At 44.3% G+C, this 22,695-nt stretch overlaps 2 protein-coding genes across 2 annotated transcripts; one reads left to right on the top strand and one right to left on the bottom strand.

Moving 5' to 3' along the window:
• Positions 1-3,101: 3,101 nt before the first annotated feature.
• On the top strand, positions 3,102-4,488 carry LOC138645909 (hemoglobin subunit alpha-4-like). Its single transcript, XM_069735396.1, has 3 exons — positions 3,102-3,227; positions 3,599-3,803; positions 4,302-4,488. Exons 1-3 carry the CDS (start codon positions 3,133-3,135, stop codon positions 4,428-4,430), a joined length of 429 nt encoding a protein of 142 aa, XP_069591497.1. The 5' UTR covers positions 3,102-3,132; the 3' UTR covers positions 4,431-4,488.
• A 14,905-nt stretch (positions 4,489-19,393) lies between these two features.
• Positions 19,394-22,195, bottom strand: LOC138644986 (hemoglobin subunit alpha-B-like). The gene is made up of 3 exons (XM_069733946.1): positions 22,037-22,195; positions 20,403-20,607; positions 19,394-19,611 (listed from the first exon to the last, which is right to left on the bottom strand). The coding sequence occupies exons 1-3, from the start codon at positions 22,129-22,131 to the stop codon at positions 19,483-19,485; spliced, it is 429 nt and encodes a 142-aa protein (XP_069590047.1). The 5' UTR covers positions 22,132-22,195; the 3' UTR covers positions 19,394-19,482.
• Positions 22,196-22,695: the final 500 nt, after the last annotated feature.

Genomic DNA, 22,695 nt, shown 5'->3' with positions numbered 1-22,695 from the left:
TTGACGTTGTAGTACATTACTTCAATAAAATGGCGCCGGAGTCAGCATGTACACATACCGCAAACTCTGGCAATATTTTATTAAAGACACTGTATAAATGTAGTAATAAAAATGCTAGCCACCCAGGCGTAGAACGGGTTCAATAGCTTGTCCTAATATAACCAAAAACAAGCATGGTTAAGATCTGCTCACCTTACACGGTTGTGTGTGACGCAACCACTGAAAAAACAGCAGCTTCCATAGAAATGAGATTGCCAGGGAAATGGAAGAGGCTTTTATGTCTGGGTGTCCTGAAGAAGGACTCAGTGTGACTCTGAAACCATATAAACCATCAGACTATATCAAAGTGTGGACGTCATTCTTCCAGCAAGAGCAGATTACATCCATTTTGCTGGCAATCTCATTTCTGATCTCATGTTCAGCAGACTAAGGCTACTTTCACACTAGCGTCGGTACGGGCCCGTCGCAATGCGTCGGGCCGATGTACCGACGCATACTGTGAAGTAAAATCACAACGGGGGCAGCGGATGCAGTTTTTCAACGCATCCGCTGCCCCATTGTAAGGTCCGGGGAGGAGGGGGCGGAGTTCCGGCCGCGCATGCGCGGTCGGAAAAAGCAGAACCGACGGACAAAAAAAGTTGCATGCAACTTTTTTTGTCCCGACGGACTGCAAAAACACGACGCATCCGTCGCACGACGGATGCGACGTGTGGCAATCCATCGCAATGCGTCGCTAATGAAAGTCTATGGAGAAAAAACGCATCCTGCGGGCAACTTTGCAGGATGCGTTTTTTCTCCAAAACGGCGCATTGCAACGGAGGCCAAACGACGCTAGTGTGAAAGTAGCCTAAAGTGTATGAGGTTTGTATGCCTAGAGGTTTGTACACGCAGAGTTTTGTATGCCGAGAGATTTGTACGCAAAGAGCCTTGTCCACCAAGCCTGCATCCTGACTGGAAACTATTTAAGACAAAAATAAAAAGAAGTATGCGAGAATGAAAGGGATCTCCATAAGTAAAAATAATTTTATTGTACAAATGTACAAAAAGGACAGAGATAAAAACACTTAAAATCAAATTGGCAGCAATCAGTACAATGATTGTAGAAGACTGGATGAAGATGTCTGTGAACAGCAATTTTCAAGTCTTGACACAGATTCTCAATGGGATTTAGATCTGGACGGTGACTGGGCCATTCACACACATGAATATGGATTGATTGAAACCATTCCATTGTAGCTCTAGCGGTATGTTTAGGGTCATTGTCCTGCTGGGATGAGAACCACCGTCCCGGTCTCAAGTCTTTTGCAGCCTCTAATAGGTTTTACGCCAGAATTCTCCTTTATTTAGCTCCATTCATGCATCAACTCTGACCAGCATCCCATACAGTATGATGCTGATACCCCCATGTTTGACAGTAGGGATGGTGTTTTCAGGTGCAATGTTACGATCGTTTTCTGACACACATAGCATTCTGCATTTAGCATCAAATTTTTACTTTGGTCTCATGTGACCAGAGCTGCTTCTTCCGCATGCTAGCTGTGTCCCCTATATGGCATGTGGAAGAAGGTGCTTTGGAAAAGCTCACAGAGTATGAATACTTTATCAAGGCACTGTATGTAGCATACATTATTTAATAGAAAAAAAAAACAGATCTACTGAATGCAGGCTACAGGAAGGTATTGATTTCAAAGGGGTTGTCCAGTATTTTTATATTGATAGCTTATCCTTAGGATAGGTCAGTGATATCAAATTGGTGGGGTGCAACACTCGGCACCCTCACCGGTCGCTGTTCCTGATGCCGAATGTGCAGCGACACAAAACAACTCTTTGAGCTGCATAGTGGTAGCAGCGTGGTACTGTGGATCCCTGCCTATCCATTGAAATAGGGACAGGTGCGGATGGACCACAAACAGCTGCCAGGTATCACACCCTCACCAATTTGGTATTATGACCTTTCCTAAGGATAAGCCATCAAGATTAACGTAACAGACAACCCTTTAAGCCTGAGACAGTGGCCTCACATCATATCAGCATTCTGACTGTTATCTATAATGGTAAGTACACCGCTCTGCTTCATCCTCTGCATCAATGGATATCAAAGCTGCCAAATGATCCATATTGATTTGCAATATTGTTCCTCCAGAACCTTGCTGGTGTTCTTATGGAAATACCTGCATTGCGTGTAACGATATCTTATCTGCGTAATATGATGTAATTTGCCATGGAGGCTTGTGTTGGAGAATTTGACATAGTTATAAAGAAAACCTAAAAGCCCAATAGATGTAAACAAATAAAATCGTCTTGAATAACTCTGTTAAATCTTAATTAGAAAAAAAAACTCTGATACCTGGAGATAAGATATAAGGTATATAATAGTGGAATCTCCTCTGAAATACTGGTATAACTACACGGAAACACTTCAATGCAAGAATTATTTGGATAGCCTAAGAAAATATATCCTATAGCGATCCAACCTACATAATGGTCAGTTGTGTCTGATCAGTGATTAATAACCTGGTCAAAAACTGTTTCACTCCTGAGGCGTATTTAGTGTGGCTGATAATTGAGGAAAATTCGTTCCTGATAATCGGTCTGCCCAAACAGACTGACGTACACCAGACAAACAAGCAAAACAGGCTTCAAAATCATCATTTTGGGCAACACGTTGTCCTGTGTAAACAGGTGATGTGCTGCCAACATTAGAACACAGAAAACAGAACAATCGTGTTACTGATTGTTCTGTGCATATTACAGGGAGCTCAGCAAATCTAAGCAGGCGATTAAACTTCTGTCAATCGTATAACGGAGGCAATCGTGTCCTGTAGGGACAGCCTTACCCAATCATTTCTTAAGATGTCCAAAAATAAAGTTAATTTATTTTAAATAAAGAGGAAAAAATAAATTGCAATGAATCCCAAGTTCCAAGCCAATACCAGATGCTTACCACTGCACATGGTTCTACACAGGCAGCACTTTCTCACAATCTATAGGGTGTATCTTCAAAATAACCAATGGCCGTGGACAAGTATACATTTCTGCTGACCCTTCCTCTATAAATTCCCAGTGTCCTGACACAGAGCACAAACCTTCTGTGTCTTACCCTACAGCTCAGACCGACCACACACAAGAAACATGACTTTCTCTGAGGTTGAGAAGGCTGCCATCGTGTCCATCCTGGGCAAAGCCTCCGGAAACGTGAGCGCTCTCGGTGCTGAAGCTTTAGAAAGGTAACGAGTTCATTAATTGGTATCAGTTATGTTTTACACTAAGAGAAAATAACAGGATATTAGAAGTGTTATAGATGTAAAGGGGATGTCAGCACTGGTATCTTTGGAATAAGTCATTAATATCAGATCTCTTTGCAGCAATGGCTGGATGTACAGTGTGAAGAGCTGGAAGAACACTGTACTGGCCGTGCTCAGGTGCTGCAGCTCAGCTCGCATCGACATTAATGGCAGCTGAGCGGCTGTACCCAAGAACAGTCAGCAATCTGATATTGGTAACCTTTATTTAGTATAGGTTATCAATGTTTAGGTCCTGGGCAAACTTTTGAAAGATTACCCTGTTCTATGTGTAAACCTTGCGTCTTTCCTTTTAGGATGTTCCTGGGCTTCCCCCAGACCAAGACTTACTTCGCCCACTTTGACCGCAGCCACGGATCCACTGATCTCCAGACACATGGAGGAAAGGTCTTGGGGGCTCTTGCAGAGGCGGCCAAACACCTGGACAACTTGGAGGGATCCCTGTCCCAACTGAGTGACCTGCATGCCTACAACCTGAGAGTGGACCCAGGAAACTTCAGTGTAAGACTCCTATTAACATTCACTAAAGCAGTCTCTATACCACACAGCAGAAGGCCACATTCATACGTTCAGTGTTTGGTCAGTTTTTTACCTCAGTATGTGTCAGCCAAAACCAGGAGTGGGTGATAAATACAGAAGAGGTGACCTGTTTCCATTATACTTTACCTCTGTTTGTTCCTCTCCTGGTTTTCACTTACAAATACTGAGGTAAAATACTGACTAAATACTGAACGTGTGAACATGGCCTAATACTAAGGTTTTCTTCCCTTGCTTCATACTGCAGCACATAGGATGCTTAAAAAACACAGACCTGTTCCGTGTTCTTCCCACCGGGGTCTGTGCCCAGCATTAGCATATCAGCTTCTGTATTAATGTCCAGTAAATAACATTATTGCCTAGTTTAACAATGGGGTCTTGCCTGTTGTGTTAGGGGAGAGGGCCACATGTAGGTTTGGCTTGTAAGAATAGATTTTATTAATGTTCTCCTTTGTGTTCCAGCTGCTGTCTCACTGCATCCTGGTCACCCTGGCCGCTCACTTCTCCGCTCACTTTGATGCCGTCACCCATGCTGCTTTTGACAAGTTTCTTGCAGTCGTGTCTAACATCCTCACCTCCAAGTACAGATAATAAGACCGTTCATTAAATGTATCTGAAAAAACCCAAATAAAACAAAGTATTTTCTATTGACACCTCGTCTCTGTATATATATAATTTAGTATATTTTATGCATGATTCATTATACTCTTGTAAGTGACTTATCAAGGTTTTTGTGGCACGGCCTTTAATAGGTAGTGGGATGATGCTTTTCTAGGATTTTGCCTACACAGTTTAGAAAACTGCACAGAGAGGAGATCGGCGAGGCTGATGTGTCCTGTCACCTGTGCAGAGGTATATAACTGCACGTCTGGATAGGATATATCCTAGGAAAACACTATGAAAAGTTACAACATTTTTGAACAATGCAAAGTTGTGGGAAAATGTTGCAACGGTTGACATTTTCACACCAGACCTGCCCAACACCAACAAAATGGGTGGAGCTGGGGTAAGGCAGGAGCATGGCAATGCCCACCTGTCTGATCCTCTACCAGACGTGGATTAGCTTACGCCAGGAATCTTACTTCAGTCCATGACTGGAGTAAGATTTCTAGCTAGGCGCATAACACTTTTAAGACACACCTGAGTCATTAAGTGGAGTGTGCCTCTTAATGAATCACGCATCTCTTATTCCACCGTGCCCTTTCATTAAGACGTGGTGTGCACAATGCCAGTCTTCATCAACTGGGCCCAAAATCTTTTACAATGGTTGCCAGCCATTACAGTGAAGATTCTCTAATTCAGGGTATATTTTGGGTCTAGGTAAAAATTAAAATGAGTCCCTCAGGTACTGGTCCATACTACTTGCCTAACCCCAATGGGAAGGAGGAATGAGTGCACCACTTTTATGCACACCTTCTTATATATAAACTATTAAGGGGATTCTTCAATTTAGGAAAATTAATTTTAAAATATCCTACAAGAGAATTTTTGGATTCAGAGTATATTTTTTGCTCAGGATGTGATATCTTGGCCAAAAAAGACAGTGGTTAAAAAATGACATTGCTATAGAGAATTGTTAGGCTCACTTTGTGAAGTGGACCTACTAAGCCCTAGTGCCGGGTAGGTAAATGGTACACAGGAGTCAGTGCAGCCAGCAGGATAGCGTGCGGGGAGAGAGGACGTGGTGCAATCAGGAGTCTTGGGAGCAACAGGACGGGTGCAATAAAGTCAGCAAGGAAAAGGCAGGTGGGCACAATGTGCACAGGAGGTGGTAAAAACTAAGCAAGAGTCTTAAAACACAATCTGAAGACACAGGTGTGTGTGAGTCAGTCAGCCTTAAATAGGGAGATAATAATAATAATAATTTTTATTTATATAGCGCCAACATATTCCGCAGCGCTTTACAAATTATGGAGGGGACTTGTACAGACAATAGACATTACAGCATAACAGAAATCACAGTTCAAAACAGATACCAGGAGGAATGAGGTCCCTGCTCGCAAGCTTACAAACTATGAGGAAAAGGGGAGACACGAGAGGTGGATGGGAACAATTGCTTTAGTTAGTCAGACCAGCCATAGTGTAAGGCTCGGGTGTTCATGTAAAGCTGCATGAACCAGTTAACTGCCTAAGTATGTAACAGTACAGACACAGAGGTGTTATGTTTGCTAATGACAGGTGTTATGAAGGCAATCCAGAAACACAGTGTGCTTAGCGATCGGAGCGCACACAGTGATCTGACAAATACCCAAAAATACAAGAACGAGCTCTGAGACGTGGAAACTCTGTAGACTGCACACCTAATCCTATCCTAAACACAACTAAAAGCGGCTGTGGATTGCGCCTAACAACTACCTAGGCAACTCGGCACAGCCTAAGAAACTAGCTAGCCTGAAGATAGAAAAATAGGCCTGACTTGCCCCAGAGAAATTCCCCAAAGGAAAAGGCAGCCCCCCACATATAATGACTGTGAGTAAGATGAAAAGACAAAACGTAGGGATGAAATAGATTCAGCAAAGTGGGGCCCGATATTCTAGGACAGAGCGAGGACAGTAAAGCGAACTTTGCAGTCTACAAAAAACCCTAAAGCAAAACCACGCAAAGGGGGCAAAAAAAAACCCACCGTGCCGAACTAACGGCACGGCGGTACACCCTTTGCGTCTCAGAGCTTCCAGCAAAACAAAAGACAAGCTGGACAGAAAAAAAGCAACAAAAAAGCAAAAAGCACTTAGCTATACAGAGCAGCAGGTCACAGGAACAATCAGGAGATGCTCAGATCCAACACTGAAACATTGACAAGGAGCAAGGATAGCAGCATCAGGCGGAGTTAAGTAATGAAGCAGTTAACGAGCTCACCAGAACACCTGAGGGAGGAAGCTCAGAAGCTGCAGTACCACTTGTGACCACAGGAGTGAATTCAGCCACAGAATTCACAACAGTACCCCCCCCCCCTTGAGGAGGGGTCACCGAACCCTCACCAGAGCCCCCAGGCCGACCAGGATGAGCCGCATGAAAGGCACGAACAAGATCGGAAGCATGAACATCAGAGGCAAAAACCCAGGAATTATCTTCCTGAGCATAACCCTTCCATTTAACCAGATACTGGAGTTTCCGTCTAGAAACACGAGAATCCAAAATCTTCTCCACAATATACTCCAATTCCCCCTCCACCAAAACCGGGGCAGGAGGCTCAACAGATGGAACCATAGGTGCCACGTATCTCCGCAACAACGACCTATGGAATACATTATGTATGGAAAAGGAGTCTGGGAGGGTCAAACGAAAAGACACAGGATTGAGAACCTCAGAAATCCTATACGGACCAATAAAACGAGGTTTAAATTTAGGAGAGGAAACCTTCATAGGAATATGACGAGAAGATAACAAAACCAGATCCCCAACACGAAGTCGGGGACCCACACGGCGTCTGCGATTAGCGAAAAGTTGAGCTTTCTCCTGGGACAAGATCAAATTGTCCACTACCTGAGTCCAGATCTGCTGCAACCTATCCACCACAGAATCCACACCAGGACAGTCCGAAGACTCAACCTGTCCTGAAGAGAAACGAGGATGGAACCCAGAATTGCAAAAAAATGGAGAAACCAAGGTAGCCGAGCTGGCCCGATTATTAAGGGCGAACTCAGCCAACGGCAAAAAGGACACCCAATCATCCTGGTCTGCAGAAACAAAACATCTCAGATATGTTTCCAAGGTCTGATTGGTTCGTTCGGTCTGGCCATTAGTCTGAGGATGGAAAGCCGAGGAAAAGGATAGGTCAATGCCCATCCTACCACAAAAGGCTCGCCAAAACCTTGAAACAAACTGGGAACCTCTGTCAGAAACAATATTCTCAGGAATGCCATGCAACCGAACCACATGCTGAAAGAACAAAGGTACCAAATCAGAGGAGGAAGGCAATTTAGCCAAGGGCACCAGATGGACCATTTTAGAAAAGCGATCACAGACCACCCAAATGACTGACATCTTTTGAGAAATGGGAAGGTCAGAAATGAAATCCATCGAAATATGTGTCCAAGGCCTCTTTGGGACCGGCAAGGGCAAAAGCAACCCACTGGCACGAGAACAGCAGGGCTTAGCCCTAGCACAAATCCCACAGGACTGCACAAAAGTACGTACATCCCGTGACAGAGATGGCCACCAGAAGGATCTAGCCACTAACTCTCTGGTACCAAAGATTCCAGGATGACCAGCCAACACCGAACAATAAAGTTCAGAGATAAGTTTAATAGTCCACCTATCAGGGACGAACAGTTTCTCTGCTGGACAACGATCAGGTTTATTCGCCTGAAATTTTTGCAGCACCCGCCGCAAATCAGGGGAGATGGCAGACACAATGACTCCTTCCTTGAGGATACCCGCTGGCTCAGATAAACCCGGAGAGTCGGGCACAAAACTCCTAGACAGAGCATCCGCCTTCACATTTTTAGAGCCCGGAAGGTACGAAATCACAAAGTCGAAGCGGGTAAAAAATAACGACCAACGGGCCTGTCTAGGATTCAAGCGCTTGGCAGACTCGAGATAAGTCAAGTTCTTATGATCAGTCAATACCACCACGCGATGCTTAGCTCCTTCAAGCCAATGACGCCACTCCTCGAATGCCCACTTCATGGCCAGCAACTCTCGATTGCCCACATCATAATTACGCTCAGCGGGCGAAAACTTCCTGGAAAAGAAAGCACATGGTTTCATCACTGAGCAATCAGAACCTCTCTGTGACAAAACCGCCCCTGCTCCAATCTCAGAAGCATCAACCTCGACCTGGAACGGAAGAGAAACATCTGGCTGACACAACACAGGGGCAGAACAAAAACGACGCTTCAACTCCTGAAAAGCTTCCACAGCAGCAGAAGACCAATTAACCAAATCAGCACCCTTCTTGGTCAAATCGGTCAATGGTTTGGCAATGCTAGAAAAATTACAGATGAAGCGACGATAAAAATTAGCAAAGCCCAGGAACTTTTGCAGACTTTTCAGAGATGTCGGCTGAATCCAATCCTGGATGGCTTGGACCTTAACTGGATCCATCTCGATAGTAGAAGGGGTAAAGATGAACCCCAAAAATGAAACTTTCTGCACACCGAAGAGACACTTTGATCCCTTCACAAACAAAGAGTTAGCACGCAGGACCTGAAAAACCATTCTGACCTGCTTCACATGAGACTCCCAATCATCTGAGAAGATCAAAATGTCATCCAAGTAAACAATCAGGAATTTATCCAGATACTCACGGAAGATGTCATGCATAAAAGACTGAAACACAGATGGAGCATTGGCAAGTCCGAACGGCATCACTAGATACTCAAAATGACCCTCGGGCGTATTGAATGCAGTTTTCCATTCATCTCCTTGCCTGATTCTCACCAGATTATACGCACCACGAAGATCTATCTTAGTGAACCAACTAGCCCCCTTAATCCGAGCAAACAAGTCAGATAACAATGGCAAGGGATACTGAAATTTAACAGTGATCTTATTAAGAAGGCGGTAATCAATACACGGTCTCAGCGAACCATCCTTCTTGGCTACAAAGAAGAACCCTGCTCCCAGTGGTGATGACGATGGGCGAATATGTCCCTTCTCCAGGGATTCCTTCACATAACTGCGCATAGCGGCGTGTTCGGGCACGGATAAATTAAATAATCGACCTTTAGGGCATTTACTACCAGGAATCAAATTGATAGCACAATCACAATCCCTATGCGGAGGTAGAGCATCGGACTTGGGCTCTTCAAATACATCCTGATAATCAGACAAGAACTCTGGGACCTCAGAAGGGGTGGATGACGAAATCGACAAAAATGGAACATCACCATGTACCCCCTGACAACCCCAGCTGGATACTGACATGGAATTCCAATCCAATACTGGATTATGGGTTTGTAGCCATGGCAACCCCAACACGACCACATCATGCAGATTATGCAACACCAGAAAGCGAATAACTTCCTGATGTGCAGGAGCCATGCACATGGTCAGCTGGGCCCAGTATTGAGGTTTATTCTTGGCCAAAGGTGTAGCATCAATTCCTCTCAATGGAATAGGACACCGCAAAGGCTCCAAGAAAAACCCACAACGTTTAGCATAATCCAAATCCATCAGATTCAGGGCAGCGCCCGAATCCACAAACGCCATGACAGAAAACGACGACAAAGAGCATATCAAGGTAATGGACAGAAGGAATTTGGACTGTACAGTACCAATGACGGCAGACCTAGCGGACCGCTTAGTGCGCTTAGGACAATCAGAAATAGCATGAGTGGAATCACCACAGTAGAAACACAGACCATTCAGACGTCTGTATTCCTGCCGTTCAACTCTAGTCATAGTCCTATCGCACTGCATAGGCTCAGGTTTAACCTCAGGCAGTACCGCCAAATGGTGCACAGATTTACGCTCGCGCAAGCGTCGACCGATCTGAATGGCCAAAGACAAAGACTCATTCAAACCAACAGGCATAGGAAATCCCACCATGACATCCTTAAGAGCCTCAGAGAGACCCTTTCTGAACAAAGCTGCCAGCGCAGATTCATTCCACTGAGTGAGTACTGACCATTTCCTAAATTTCTGACAATATACTTCTATATCATCCTGACCCTGGCACAAAGCCAGCAAATTTTTCTCAGCCTGATCCACTGAATTAGGCTCATCGTACAGCAATCCGAGCGCCAGGAAAAACGCATCGACACTACTCAATGCAGGGTCTCCTGGCGCAAGAGAAAATGCCCAGTCTTGAGGGTCGCCGCGCAAAAAAGAAATAATAATCAAAACCTGTTGAATAGGATTACCAGAAGAATGAGGTTTCAAGGCCAGAAATAGCTTACAATTATTTTTGAAACTTAGAAACTTAGTTCTATCTCCAAAAAACAAATCAGGAATAGGAATTCTTGGTTCTAACATAGATTTCTGATCAATAGTATCTTGAATTTTTTGTACATTTATAACGAGATTATCCATTGAAGAGCACAGACCCTGAATATCCATGTCCACACCTGTGTCCAGAATCACCCAAATGTCTAGGGGAAAAAAAAAAGTGAACACAGAGCAGAAAAAAAAAAAAAAATGATGTCAGAACTTTTTCTTTCCCTCTATTGAGAATCATTAGTTTGGCTCCTTGTACTGTTATGTTTGCTAATGACAGGTGTTATGAAGGCAATCCAGAAACACAGTGTGCTTAGCGATCGGAGCGCACACAGTGATCTGACAAATACCCAAAAATACAAGAACGAGCTCTGAGACGTGGAAACTCTGTAGACTGCACACCTGATCCTATCCTAAACACAACTAAAAGCGGCTGTGGATTGCGCCTAACAACTACCTAGGCAACTCGGCACAGCCTAAGAAACTAGCTAGCCTGAAGATAGAAAAATAGGCCTGACTTGCCCCAGAGAAATTCCCCAAAGGAAAAGGCAGCCCCCCACATATAATGACTGTGAGTAAGATGAAAAGACAAAACGTAGGGATGAAATAGATTCAGCAAAGTGGGGCCCGATATTCTAGGACAGAGCGAGGACAGTAAAGCGAACTTTGCAGTCTACAAAAAACCCTAAAGCAAAACCACGCAAAGGGGGCAAAAAAAAACCCACCGTGCCGAACTAACGGCACGGCGGTACACCCTTTGCGTCTCAGAGCTTCCAGCAAAACAAAAGACAAGCTGGACAGAAAAAAAGCAACAAAAAAGCAAAAAGCACTTAGCTATACAGAGCAGCAGGTCACAGGAACAATCAGGAGAAGCTCAGATCCAACACTGAAACATTGACAAGGAGCAAGGATAGCAGCATCAGGCGGAGTTAAGTAATGAAGCAGTTAACGAGCTCACCAGAACACCTGAGGGAGGAAGCTCAGAAGCTGCAGTACCACTTGTGACCACAGGAGTGAATTCAGCCACAGAATTCACAACACAGAGGGCTATTAACTGCATAAAGTGAATGAGAACATGATGCGAGGAACCTGATTATGTTTTTTTTTGTTTTTGTTTTTTTAAATAGGCCACACAGGCATCGTTAGGTTAATGCATTGAGGCGTTAGGCCAATCTGAACAAATGAGTTTTTAGGGTACGCTTAAAACTGTGGGGATTGGGGATTAATCGTATTACCCTGGGTAGTGCATTCCAAAGAATCGGCGCAGCACGTGTAAAGTCTTGGAATGGGAGGTTCTGATTATTGAGGATGCTAACCTGAGGTCCTTAGTGGAGCGGACGGCACGGGTAGGGTGGTAGACTGAGACCAGGGAGGAGATGTAGGGTGGTGCTGAGCCATGGAGCACTTTGTGGATGAGGGTAATAGTTTTGTACTGGAATCTGGAGTGGATGGGTAGCCAGTGTAATGACTGGCACAAGGTAGAGGCATCGGTGTAACGGTTGGTGAGGAATATGATCCTGGCAGCAGTATTCAGGACAGATTGGAGCGGGGAGAGTTTGGTAAGAGGGAGGCCGATTAGTAGAGAGTTACAATAGTCCAGATGAGAATGAATAAGTGAGACAGTAAGAGTTTCGAAAGTAAGAAAAGGGCGAATTCTAAAAATGTTTTTGAGATGCAGATAAGAATAGCGAGCCAGTGATCGGATGTGGGGGGTGAATGAAAGCTCGGAATCAAGTATGACCCCAAGGCAGCGGGCATGTTGCTGGGGAGTAATGGTGGAACCGCACACGGAGATGGCAATGTCAGGCAAAGGTAGGTTAGTAGAGGGAGAAAACACGAGGAGTTCAGTTTTTGACAGGTTTAGTTTCAGATAGAGGGAGGACATGATGATAGAGACAGCGGTAAGACAATCACTGGTGTTCCTGCTTGCTAGTCTGCGCCTATCTCCAGCCTGATGTAGACGAGGGTAGATAATCATTCATTCGGTTTTCCCTCCGGGTCACCATGTGTTGGAGGAAAGTGATAAACAGCTCAATAATACTGGAACCACATTACGGCGTGACATGGCAAATCATGCCGTCAACCCAAAGCGAAAGAGCCGCTTTATTATAGTGTGGAGCTCCGCACTGGGGGCGCTTTACAGAACGTTCATAGATGGCAAAAATATCAATCTCCTAATATAAGGAAGGTATCAGTAATGCAACCGCAGCATATGTAGATTCAAATGAATATCTAATTCTACCCATGTAGGTATTAGGACAGTAAAGTATACTCCCGATAATCTAGACAACAACAAAAGATGTCATTGATCCAGAGGGCAGTGGGCCCAGGGGAAGGAAGCGTGGCCCAGAATACTGGGACAGGTATGTAACAAGAATCTTTTGTCCTGCACTATGCAGAAACCCATTAAAGAAATAGTCCAATGCTGGATAACCCGTTCTTATATGCTATAATACCCCATACAAAATAAAAAACAAATCTTATTTAATTCAGACTACCAGCAACATAGCGATGTCGCTTCTGTGTCACCTGGCGCTCACATGACATTCACAAATATATAATTTCATATCAGAAGATATCGGGGTTCAGCTTTTTGAAGGTGTCCCTGGTGCAGCCTCAATAATTACACTCGGTCTACATGCTTACTTATTATCAGCGGTGCAGGGTGCCGCTGCAGTGTCATATTGAGTGAATAAGAAAGCACCGCACAATGTAAATACTAACGAGGCTGCAGCACTCACATGAGCACCCTGGTCATCAATAATCAGATCCCTGAAAAGCCCTTTATCTGGGACATAATGAATGAAAATGACACATGTCAAAGAGGCAGTCAACCTGCATCATTGTATCTACTAGTTTAGCTGGATTCTACAGAGTATTCCCATTTATCAGCAATTTCTGGCTGATGTTTTTTAAAGCAGTTGTCCGGTCAAAAATGAAAAAGTCAGAAGTCACTATGTGCAACTGGAGACTTTTGAATCCTCCCAGCGCACACACTGTGTTGCAAGGATTTGCCGGTGTCTGCCCCATGTATGAAATATACAGGGTGGGCCATTTATATTGATACACCTGGATGAGTGTCACGGCGCCACCTGCCGCCGCGCCTGCCGCTCACTCTGTGCGCCGACATACTTCCCCATCCCGGCGCGCTCCAGCGGTGTGCGCGCCTTCCGATCTCTTTTCCTGACTCGCTGCCGGTCCCTGACTCTTGTCCGGTGCGCGCCTCTCACTTCGCACGCGCACTTCCTCTCTCTTGTCTGCATATGCTCCGTTCCTCCAATCTATTATTCTGGAGGATCTTGACCCGGAAGTTCTGCAGCACTCGGTCTATTTAAGGTAACTCCTTCCTCTGCTCCATGCCTGATTGTCATTTGTCCTCATTTGACCCAGGTCCCTCTGTGCCTTGCTTTGTCCTGTGCATCCGCCATACTTTGCTCTGTCCTGTGGGTCCGCCATACCTTGCTCTGTCCTGTGCGTCCGCCATACCTTGCTCTGTCCTGTGCGTCCGCCATACCTTGCTCTGTCCTGTGCGTCCGCCATACCTTGCTCTGTCCTGTGCGTCCATCATACCTTGCCTGTCCTGTGTTTCCACCATACCCTGCTTGTCCTGTGTTTCCGCCATACTGTCACGCTCGCTGCGCATACTCACCCGGCTTCATCCATCCCTCGGCGCCCTCGCGATCCTGTCCCTCGCCGCTCTGCGTCCTCCTTTGCCGGCTCTCGGCGTCCGGTCTCTCTGCGCATGCGCGGTCGCGTCTCCTCCATCGCTGGGCCTTCTGGGAGGTCGCGACCCGATGGCTCCGCCCCAACATGGCGGCGCCCATCGGCTATTTCTTCTCGGCGTCTTTCCAGGCAAGACGCCTTTGCCTTGTAGGTGCACTGTCTGCTGTCAGTGTCCCTATGCCCTAGGCTCCCCTATACCAGTATCTTTTCCTGCTTAGTGTTCGCTTTGTTTCAGTGTTGTGTCTTGCCTAGTCCCGTGTTCCTGTTGTGCCCTGCCAAGCTCCGTGTTCCTGCTGTGTCCTGCCAAGTTCCGTGTTCCTGCTGTGTCCTGCCAAGTTCCGTGTTCCTGCTGTGTCCTACCAAGTTCCGTGTACCTGCTGTGTCCTGCCAAGTTCCGTGTTCCTGCTGTCTCCTGCCAAGTTCCGTGTTCCTGCTGTGTCCTACCAAGTTCCGTGTACCTGCTGTGTCCTGCCAAGTTCCGTGTTCCTGCTGTCTCCTACCAAGTTCCGTGTACCTGCCGTCTCCTGCCAAGTCCTGTGGTCCTGCTGTGTCCTACATCGTCTGTGTTCCTGTCTTTATCAGTTAAGTCCTGTTTTCCTATTATTCCCCGCCATTCTAATAGCTCTGTGGTCTCCTTCTTTATCTTGGGTCGTCCCTTTGGCTCTAGCTGTTGTGTCTCCATTCCCCCGAGGTCCTGCTCCTAACACTCCCTGTATAGGGGGTGATTCCATCTGGTCCGCTCGACCCCGGGGGCTCTAGAGTCACGACCCAGAGGGTCCACTCTCGGATTTCTGTCCGAATCCCTACACATAGCCTGCCTGTCCTGTGTTTCCACCATACCCTGCCTGTCCCGTGTTTCTGCCATACCCTGCCTGTCCTGTGTTTCCACCATATCCAGTCCGTCCTGGGTGTCTGCCATATCCAGTCTGTCCTGGGCATTCGCCATACCCTGCCTGTCTTGTGTTTCTGCCATACCCTGCCTGTCCTGTGTTTCCGCCATATCCAGTCTGTCCTGGGCGTCCGCCATATCCTGCCTATTCTTAGTCTCAGTCATTGCCAGTCTGTCCTGTGTCTCTGCTATAGCCATTTCTGCGTCTTTTCCGCTCCTACTTCCTGTCCCCGGGTATCACCTTCTGCGGCAATAGTCTCCCTCGGGCCTGCCCCTAACGCTCCCTGTATTGGGGGTGGTCCACCAGGCCAGCTCACCCTTGGGAGGTTCGTTGTCGTGGTTCTGCGGGTTCACTTTAGGAGTTCCAAAAGATCTGACAGTGAGTCATGTATATGGATACACCTAAATAAAATGGGAATGATTGGTGATATCAACCTCCTGTTTGTGGCACATTAGTATATGGGAGGGGGAAAACTTTTCAAGATGGGTGGTGACCATGGCTGAGCAGGTTCAGAACCTTAATAACCTGCATGATTAACTTCATGTCTGCAGGTTAATAGTGTTCTTCACGTGACAGGTGCCCTTTAAATGCCTGGACTTAAAAAATCCCTCCTCACCACTTGTCTTCCTGATCCAACCCTCCGAGCCGCTCCCATGTCTTACCATTCCCTGCCTGCCCCACAGTCTGTGTCCGCCCCACTATACGGTCTGGCCACCGCAAGTGTCTGTAAATAATGACTACTTCCATACCTTTATAAATTTGTGTCTCCATGGTCTCGTAATCCATTGGCAAATTCTTATGCAAATGATCTTGTAAGTGCGGAGACCCTCTCGATTGGGAGTACTTTGTTGCAGTGGGATGGCTATTATAGTTTTTTTTTTTAATTAAAAAACTAACAAGTATCCTATTTTTTATATGTGGTGCTAATTATATGCCTACTGTAGGGTTCCTACTCAATGTTATTATTCTAGGTTAATGGCCACATTGTGTTCGTGGGCACCTGGACATTAAACTGGTAGGAACAGGTGAGCTGGGCCTGGTTTTGGTTTGGCTTCACTGTCTTGTACACAGCCCATTTGGGGGGTGTCCGCCCCTTGGGCTGTGCACCTTATCTACTCAGCTTTCCCCAGACAGGCATGGAGGGGTGAGATATGAGATGGGATCCATTATGATTGGGTACACCTTGGTGTCGTATCATGGTTTTTATGCCTTTTTATTAACAAAATTGCCAACAAAGTACCCCATGTGTCACTTTTTATTTACTTATTGCAGTGTTTCCAGCCATTACTTTAGTTCTAGACTATTAATGGCCCAGTGTATATATGTGCACCTTCACAATATACCAACAGGTGAGCGAGACCTTGTATTTGGCTCCACTCTGGCAATGCATTTACAAAACATTTGAAAGAATATTTCTATTTATTTCTATGTAAAAACATCTTGCTGTTCACATGTTCAGCCTTTTAACCGCTTCCGGTTTCCAAAGCCGCCAAGCAGTTAACACAAGCGACCGGCTAATTCTTCAGGCATCCGCTGCTAGGAAGATGCTCCATACAACAGAAGGAAATGAAAAGGCTGAAAAAAATCCGGAAGATACGTGGATTTTATTTGTGTGTGTTTTCTAAGTATTTTTGCCACAAAAAAACACTAATGTTTTCTTCAGTGCCTAATAAATGTCGAAAAACCACCTAAAACTGCTAAAATAAACCTGTTAAAAAAACACACCAAAAAAAACAAACAGAAATCAATACAAAAACTTCAGAATAAACAGTGCAGGAAATTCCTGAGGCTGCTTGAAAACGTTGTTTTTACCCACCTAAAAAAACAACAAAAAAAACACTGTGTGAACATACCCTAATAGATCGAGCTTTTTTGATCAATTACAGATCCTAGGCATCTGGTTTCAATAGCAACCATTGGTTGTGGGACGATGAGGGAGTGACAGAGGGAGAGGTCTTCTGCTGTCACTCCTTACATGCCATGGCACACACTGACACTGCTTCCTCCCAAAGGCTGTGTCAGTAATAGCCACAGCGAGTAATTAGTGACAGATAGTGGCAGCCCCACTCTTATGATGGACTGACTTTTCACATCCATCCACTTGTGGTTAATACCTGACCCAATTAACAAGCCTTGCAATATGATTAGGCTATGTGCACACGTTGCGGATTAGGCTTAGGAATTCCTGGTGCGGATTCTGCCTCTCCTGGCAGAAAACGCACCTGCGGATTTGTCGCAGTTTTTTGTGCAGTTCCGCAGTGTTTTTTGTGCGTTTTTGCTGCGGTTTTCTTGCGGATTTGCTGCGTTTTTTACCCCTGCGGTTTTCTATAATGGAATGGGTACAAAAACGCTGCAGATTCACAAAAAAGAAGTGACATGCTACTTCTTTTAAACCGCAGCGTTTCCGCAGCGGATTTTCCGCAAAGTGTGCACAGCATTTTTTTTTCTCATTGATTTACATTGTACTGTAAATCAATTGCGGCTCTGCAGCGTTTCTGCACCTCAAAAAACACTGCGGATCCGCAGAGAATCCGTAATGTGTGCACATACCCCTCAAGGCCTGTTTAGATGAGCAGATAATCGTGGACGAGCTTTCATTAGAACGTTTGACTAATATTGACTTGTGTAAGAATGCTGCCAATCACCCGACAAATAAAGGTACCGTCACACTCAGCGACGCTGCAGCGACATAGACAACGAGCCGATCGCTGGAGCGTCGCTGTTAGGTCGCTGTAGAGACGTCAAACACAGCAACTCCAGAACGATGCAGGAGTGATCCAGTGACGTACTTATCGTTCTCGCTGGTTGTTAGCTCCATGTAAAAACATTGCAGGCATCGTTGCTTTTGTTGTCAAACATGACGAATCACGCCGACCTGACGACCAAATAAAGTTCTGGACTTCTAGCTCCAACCAGCGATGGCACAGCGGGATCCAGTTCGCTGCTGCGTGTCAAACACAACGAGATCGCTATCCAGGACGCTGCAACGTCACGGATCGTTGTCGTTCTCGTTGTAAAGTTGCTCAGTGTGAAGGTACCTTAAGCAAACACTTGTTAGTCAGGTGACCGGATCATTAATGTGCATACATCCTGTGCCACTAATAACGTTGATGTTCTTTGTGTATGTAATTACTCCTTAGTTAAACAACTGCCGACCAGCCTGTGTAATAGCCTAATGGCCGATCGGCAGTCATTTAACAGCTGCCGTTGACTTGTCTAAATGGACCAGAGTGCCGAAAACCTCAAAACAGCTTTCTGCAGAAGGATCATGTTGGTTTGGTAAATGGATTGTCTGTTGCCTCTCAATCCCACATCAGACGTAAGCAGTGCCAATGATATTACAGCTCCACATACCTACTGAGATGCAGGAACAATCACCATGTATTGTGCATGATGCCTGCCAATCATGTACTTTTTTCGGTATGTTATGTGGGGCCGTAATGCTACCGGCACTGATCACCTAAAATATTTGAGAGGTACAAGACAACTCCTTTAACCCCTTCAGTACATATGACGCACGTATATGCCATATGTCGGGTTGAAAAATATGAAAACATTTAAAAAATGCAAACATTCACATCACCCCCCATTTGCCCCATTAAAAATAAAACAACAAAAAAAAACAACACATTTGTTATTGTTGTGTTCATAAAAGTCTGATCTGTCAAAATATAAAATGAATTAATCTGATCGGTAAACGGCGTAGATAGGAAAAAAATGAAATGCCAGAATTACATTTTTGGACGCCACATTACAATAAAATGCAATCAAAACATCGTACCTACTCCAAAATATTATAATTAAAAACGTCAGCTCAGGGCACAAAAAATAAGCCCTCACCCAGCCCCATATCCTGAAAATAGAAAATGTTACGGGTCTCGAAAAATGGTGACACCAGCAACATTTTTTTTTTCTTTTTACAAACTTCTAAAAAAATGTATAACTATAATATTAGACTGTACTGATACTACTCACTTTTTGAAAAATCTTCCCATTAAATCCTACATGGAATTTCAGCGGAAATATTTTAATTTTTGATAAAAAAAAACTCATAAAGTCGGGTTTTCGATGTAATTCAGATTTTTATTGTAACATCAGACCCTTTCCATTTTGAAATGAAGTATTTCTCAGACTGATATCGACCCGCTTGTTCATCTGTACTTGGAGCACAGAGTAACAGAGACGGAAGCCAGGAACTTATCAAATGCAGCATGGGCAGCTGGAGTGAATTCACCGGGGAAGTGAATGGCCAGGACAACCAGGATGTTGTGACAGAGGAGCTAAAAGAGAACACACAATATTAAAGTTAATATTTAGAAATAAAAAAAACCCTCTATTTTTGTGAATAGACCATTTGGAATAGTACAACTCCGTATACTATACAGCTCTGGCAAAAATGATGAGACCACCACATCAAAACCCTGTCATGGGCAGCCCAATCTCCAGACCTGAACCCCATTGAAAACCTCTGGAATGTAATCAAGAGGATGATGGATAGTCACAAGCCATCAAACAAAGAAGAACGGCTTACATTTTTGAGCCAGAAGCAGTGTGACAGACTGGTGGAAAGCATGCCAAGACGCATGAAAGCTGTGATTAAAATCATGGTTATTCCACAAAATATTGATTTCTGAACGCTTCCTGAGTTAAAACATTAGTATTGTTGTTTCTAAATGAGCAGTAACTTGTTTTCTTTGCATTATTTGAGGTCTGAAAGCAATGTGTTTTTTTATTTTGACCATTTTTCTTTGTCAGAAAAAAATACAAAATGTATTGCTTGGAAATTCGGAGACATGTTGTCAGAAGTTTATAGACTAAAAGAACAATTTACATTTTACTCAAAAATATACCCATAATGAGAAAACTCAGACAAACTGAACATTTTGCTGTGGTGTCTTAATTTTTGCCAGAGCTGTATATTCTAGTATGAAATATACCTCTCAATATCTCACATGTGGTGGTGTATAAATCATTAGATGACACAGAAGTTACATACAAGCGTAATGCTGAGATATAAGGCACAGCCATCACTAATTTTTCACCCAGAAAAATCAGTACAATAATATCTCACGTCAAAGTTTCCGGGATCCACTCTCAGATGGAATGCATGCAGGTCACTCAGGTCGCTGAGGGCATTATCCATGTCATCCAGATGATGGCTAGCTAAACCAATGGCATTAAGGATCTTGGTTCCCTGTTGCTTAAGATCAGCAGATCCAGCTTCCAGGTTCATCTTGCTAAAGTACGTCTTAGTCGAGGGGCAACTCTTGAACAGTCTGTAAAATACAAAAAGTTGTTATGCTAATGATGAGTCGTAGAATAATCACTTTATATAGTGTCATTTGTAAAAGGCAAACCTATATTAATGGGTTGCGCCAAAAAAAATCAAGTTATTACTTATCCAAAGGAAGCGGGACCAGTTCTGATCACTGGGAATCAAGCCACTAGCACCTCCAGCAATCAAGAGATCAGGGCTTTCCAGACATTCTGAATGGAATGGAGGTGCACATGTTCACCTTCCAATCCATCGATTGTCTATGGGACTGCCAGAAATAGCTGAGCGCTGTACTCAGCAGTCCCATAGACAATAAATGGACTGTAGGGCGAGCATGCGTACCTCCATTCCATTCAGGATCAATCTCAGGATCGCTGGGGGTCTCAGCAGTTGTACTCCCCCTAGCAATTTCTCCACGATCCTTGGGTTGGGGATAACTTTATTTTTTTTTTAGAATGATCCTTTATGTATATAAACTAAATTTCTAAGTTAGTAGAAGCTTCCATAAAACTTGGCATTTACAAAAACTACTAAAATGTAATAAAAGTCTACGTGTGCCCACCACACAAAACTGGCTCTGAATCAGATTCTTACAGTAAATAGGGGATTGATCATACATGGCAGACAAGGTGAGCAGCCTAACCCCACCATGATATTACCAACAAATGTGGCAACTACATTGACTTGTTCTCTTGTAAGTAGATACATAGAGCCGCTAAAGAAAAGACTTACGTCCCTAAAATTCAGCGAGATGATGGGAGACATCACAGACATAGACAACAAAAACTTGGTAAGTAAGCACTAATTCCTCACTAAAGCTGGATGCACACATCCTTAAGGTCCATAATCGAACCCCAATACCCAGCCCTGGCGAGGGTCTCCTGACCTGAACTACCAAGCATCAAACAAGTAGTTTAGGTCTCGCTTGGATATGGACCATATATGAGTAAAGTGTAAATCCATCCTTTTAGGGGACAGTCGGACGGCTGTATAACTCAGAAGATGATCGCAACGCAATGCTCGGACTGACCATCAGCTCTCCTGACCCGAGCATGACAGCTGCATATAAATACATGGCGTCACGCTCCTGTCAGGAGATCCACCAGCCAGTCCAAGCATTGCGTTGCGATCATCGTCCGAGTAATACGGCCGTCTGACTATCCTCTTATAAACATAATGGCATAAGCCATTAAATGTATAAAAGAGCAAACTGCCCCTTTATCTAAAAGGATGAGCGGCTTCAATAATAATCACCTATTCCAAAATTACTGTATGGAACGGTTACTGCTAGCAATAAAAGGTTTTTCTGCATATATGGTATATGCAGAGGAAAAACTACCGTAAACCTTTTACTTGACATTGCTGTTGTGTGTATGTATACTCTGCATTTTTAAGTCACTTGGAAAACAAAAAAGAATCAAAGAGCCCACCTGTTCAAGGCTTCAGCCCCCAGAGCTTCAACATGGCCAGAAGCTTTCCCCCAGAGAGTGGCAATGCATTCCCTCTCTTTAGCGTTGAAATGCATCGTTCCTGGATCCCCCGGGTGCGGTCAATATAAAACACTGATGTTTGAAAGTTAATGAAATCCTAGTTTCTTGGGGTTTAAATATGTATGGGCAGGTCCCTTGTGCCATCACTGGTCACTAAACGTCTCCACCCAATTTATTAACATCTGCTTATCAAATGTTCTTAAAATAATCATTACTGGGTGTGCTGGTGATCCAGACTTCACAACATGATGACATTTCATCTTCAATTGCCATATTACTGCTCATAAGACTAATCGCAGCTAAAATCATAATGTGCGCTCGGAAACCTAAATTACATTAACGCTATGTTATAGGTTTTCTAGTAATATATTGAGCCATCCGGCGCTAAACACATTTTATGCAAAGTGTTGTAAAACATTTTAAGGGGCAAGTTAAATGTCTAAGATTTGTATATACGGTAATAATATTTTAGGACATAGAATAGGGGTAAAAGGGGTATAGTTAGTAAATAACATTTAGCTTTACATCAGCATAATTTTTTAAATAAACTTTTTTGAAAGGATGTTAGAAGGGTTAAACGTTTACCTGCAATTTTTCAT

The sequence above is a fragment of the Ranitomeya imitator genome, chromosome 7 (assembly GCF_032444005.1).
Source record: "Ranitomeya imitator isolate aRanImi1 chromosome 7, aRanImi1.pri, whole genome shotgun sequence".
NCBI lineage: Eukaryota > Metazoa > Chordata > Amphibia > Anura > Dendrobatidae > Ranitomeya > Ranitomeya imitator.
This window is presented reverse-complemented; position numbering and strand designations above follow the sequence as displayed.

Coding starts and splice junctions, on each gene's coding strand:
- LOC138645909 (XM_069735396.1), top strand. CDS start 3,133: ATGACTTTCTCTGAGGTTGAGAAGGCTGCCATCGTGTCCATCCTGGGC. Junction 3,228..3,598: donor GGTGCTGAAGCTTTAGAAAG/GTAACGAGTTCA, acceptor CTTTCCTTTTAG/GATGTTCCTGGGCTTCCCCC. Junction 3,804..4,301: donor TGGACCCAGGAAACTTCAGT/GTAAGACTCCTA, acceptor TTTGTGTTCCAG/CTGCTGTCTCACTGCATCCT.
- LOC138644986 (XM_069733946.1), bottom strand. CDS start 22,131: ATGCATTTCAACGCTAAAGAGAGGGAATGCATTGCCACTCTCTGGGGG. Junction 20,608..22,036: donor GGGGCTGAAGCCTTGAACAG/GTGGGCTCTTTG, acceptor TGTATTTTACAG/ACTGTTCAAGAGTTGCCCCT. Junction 19,612..20,402: donor TGGATCCCGGAAACTTTGAC/GTGAGATATTAT, acceptor GTTCTCTTTTAG/CTCCTCTGTCACAACATCCT.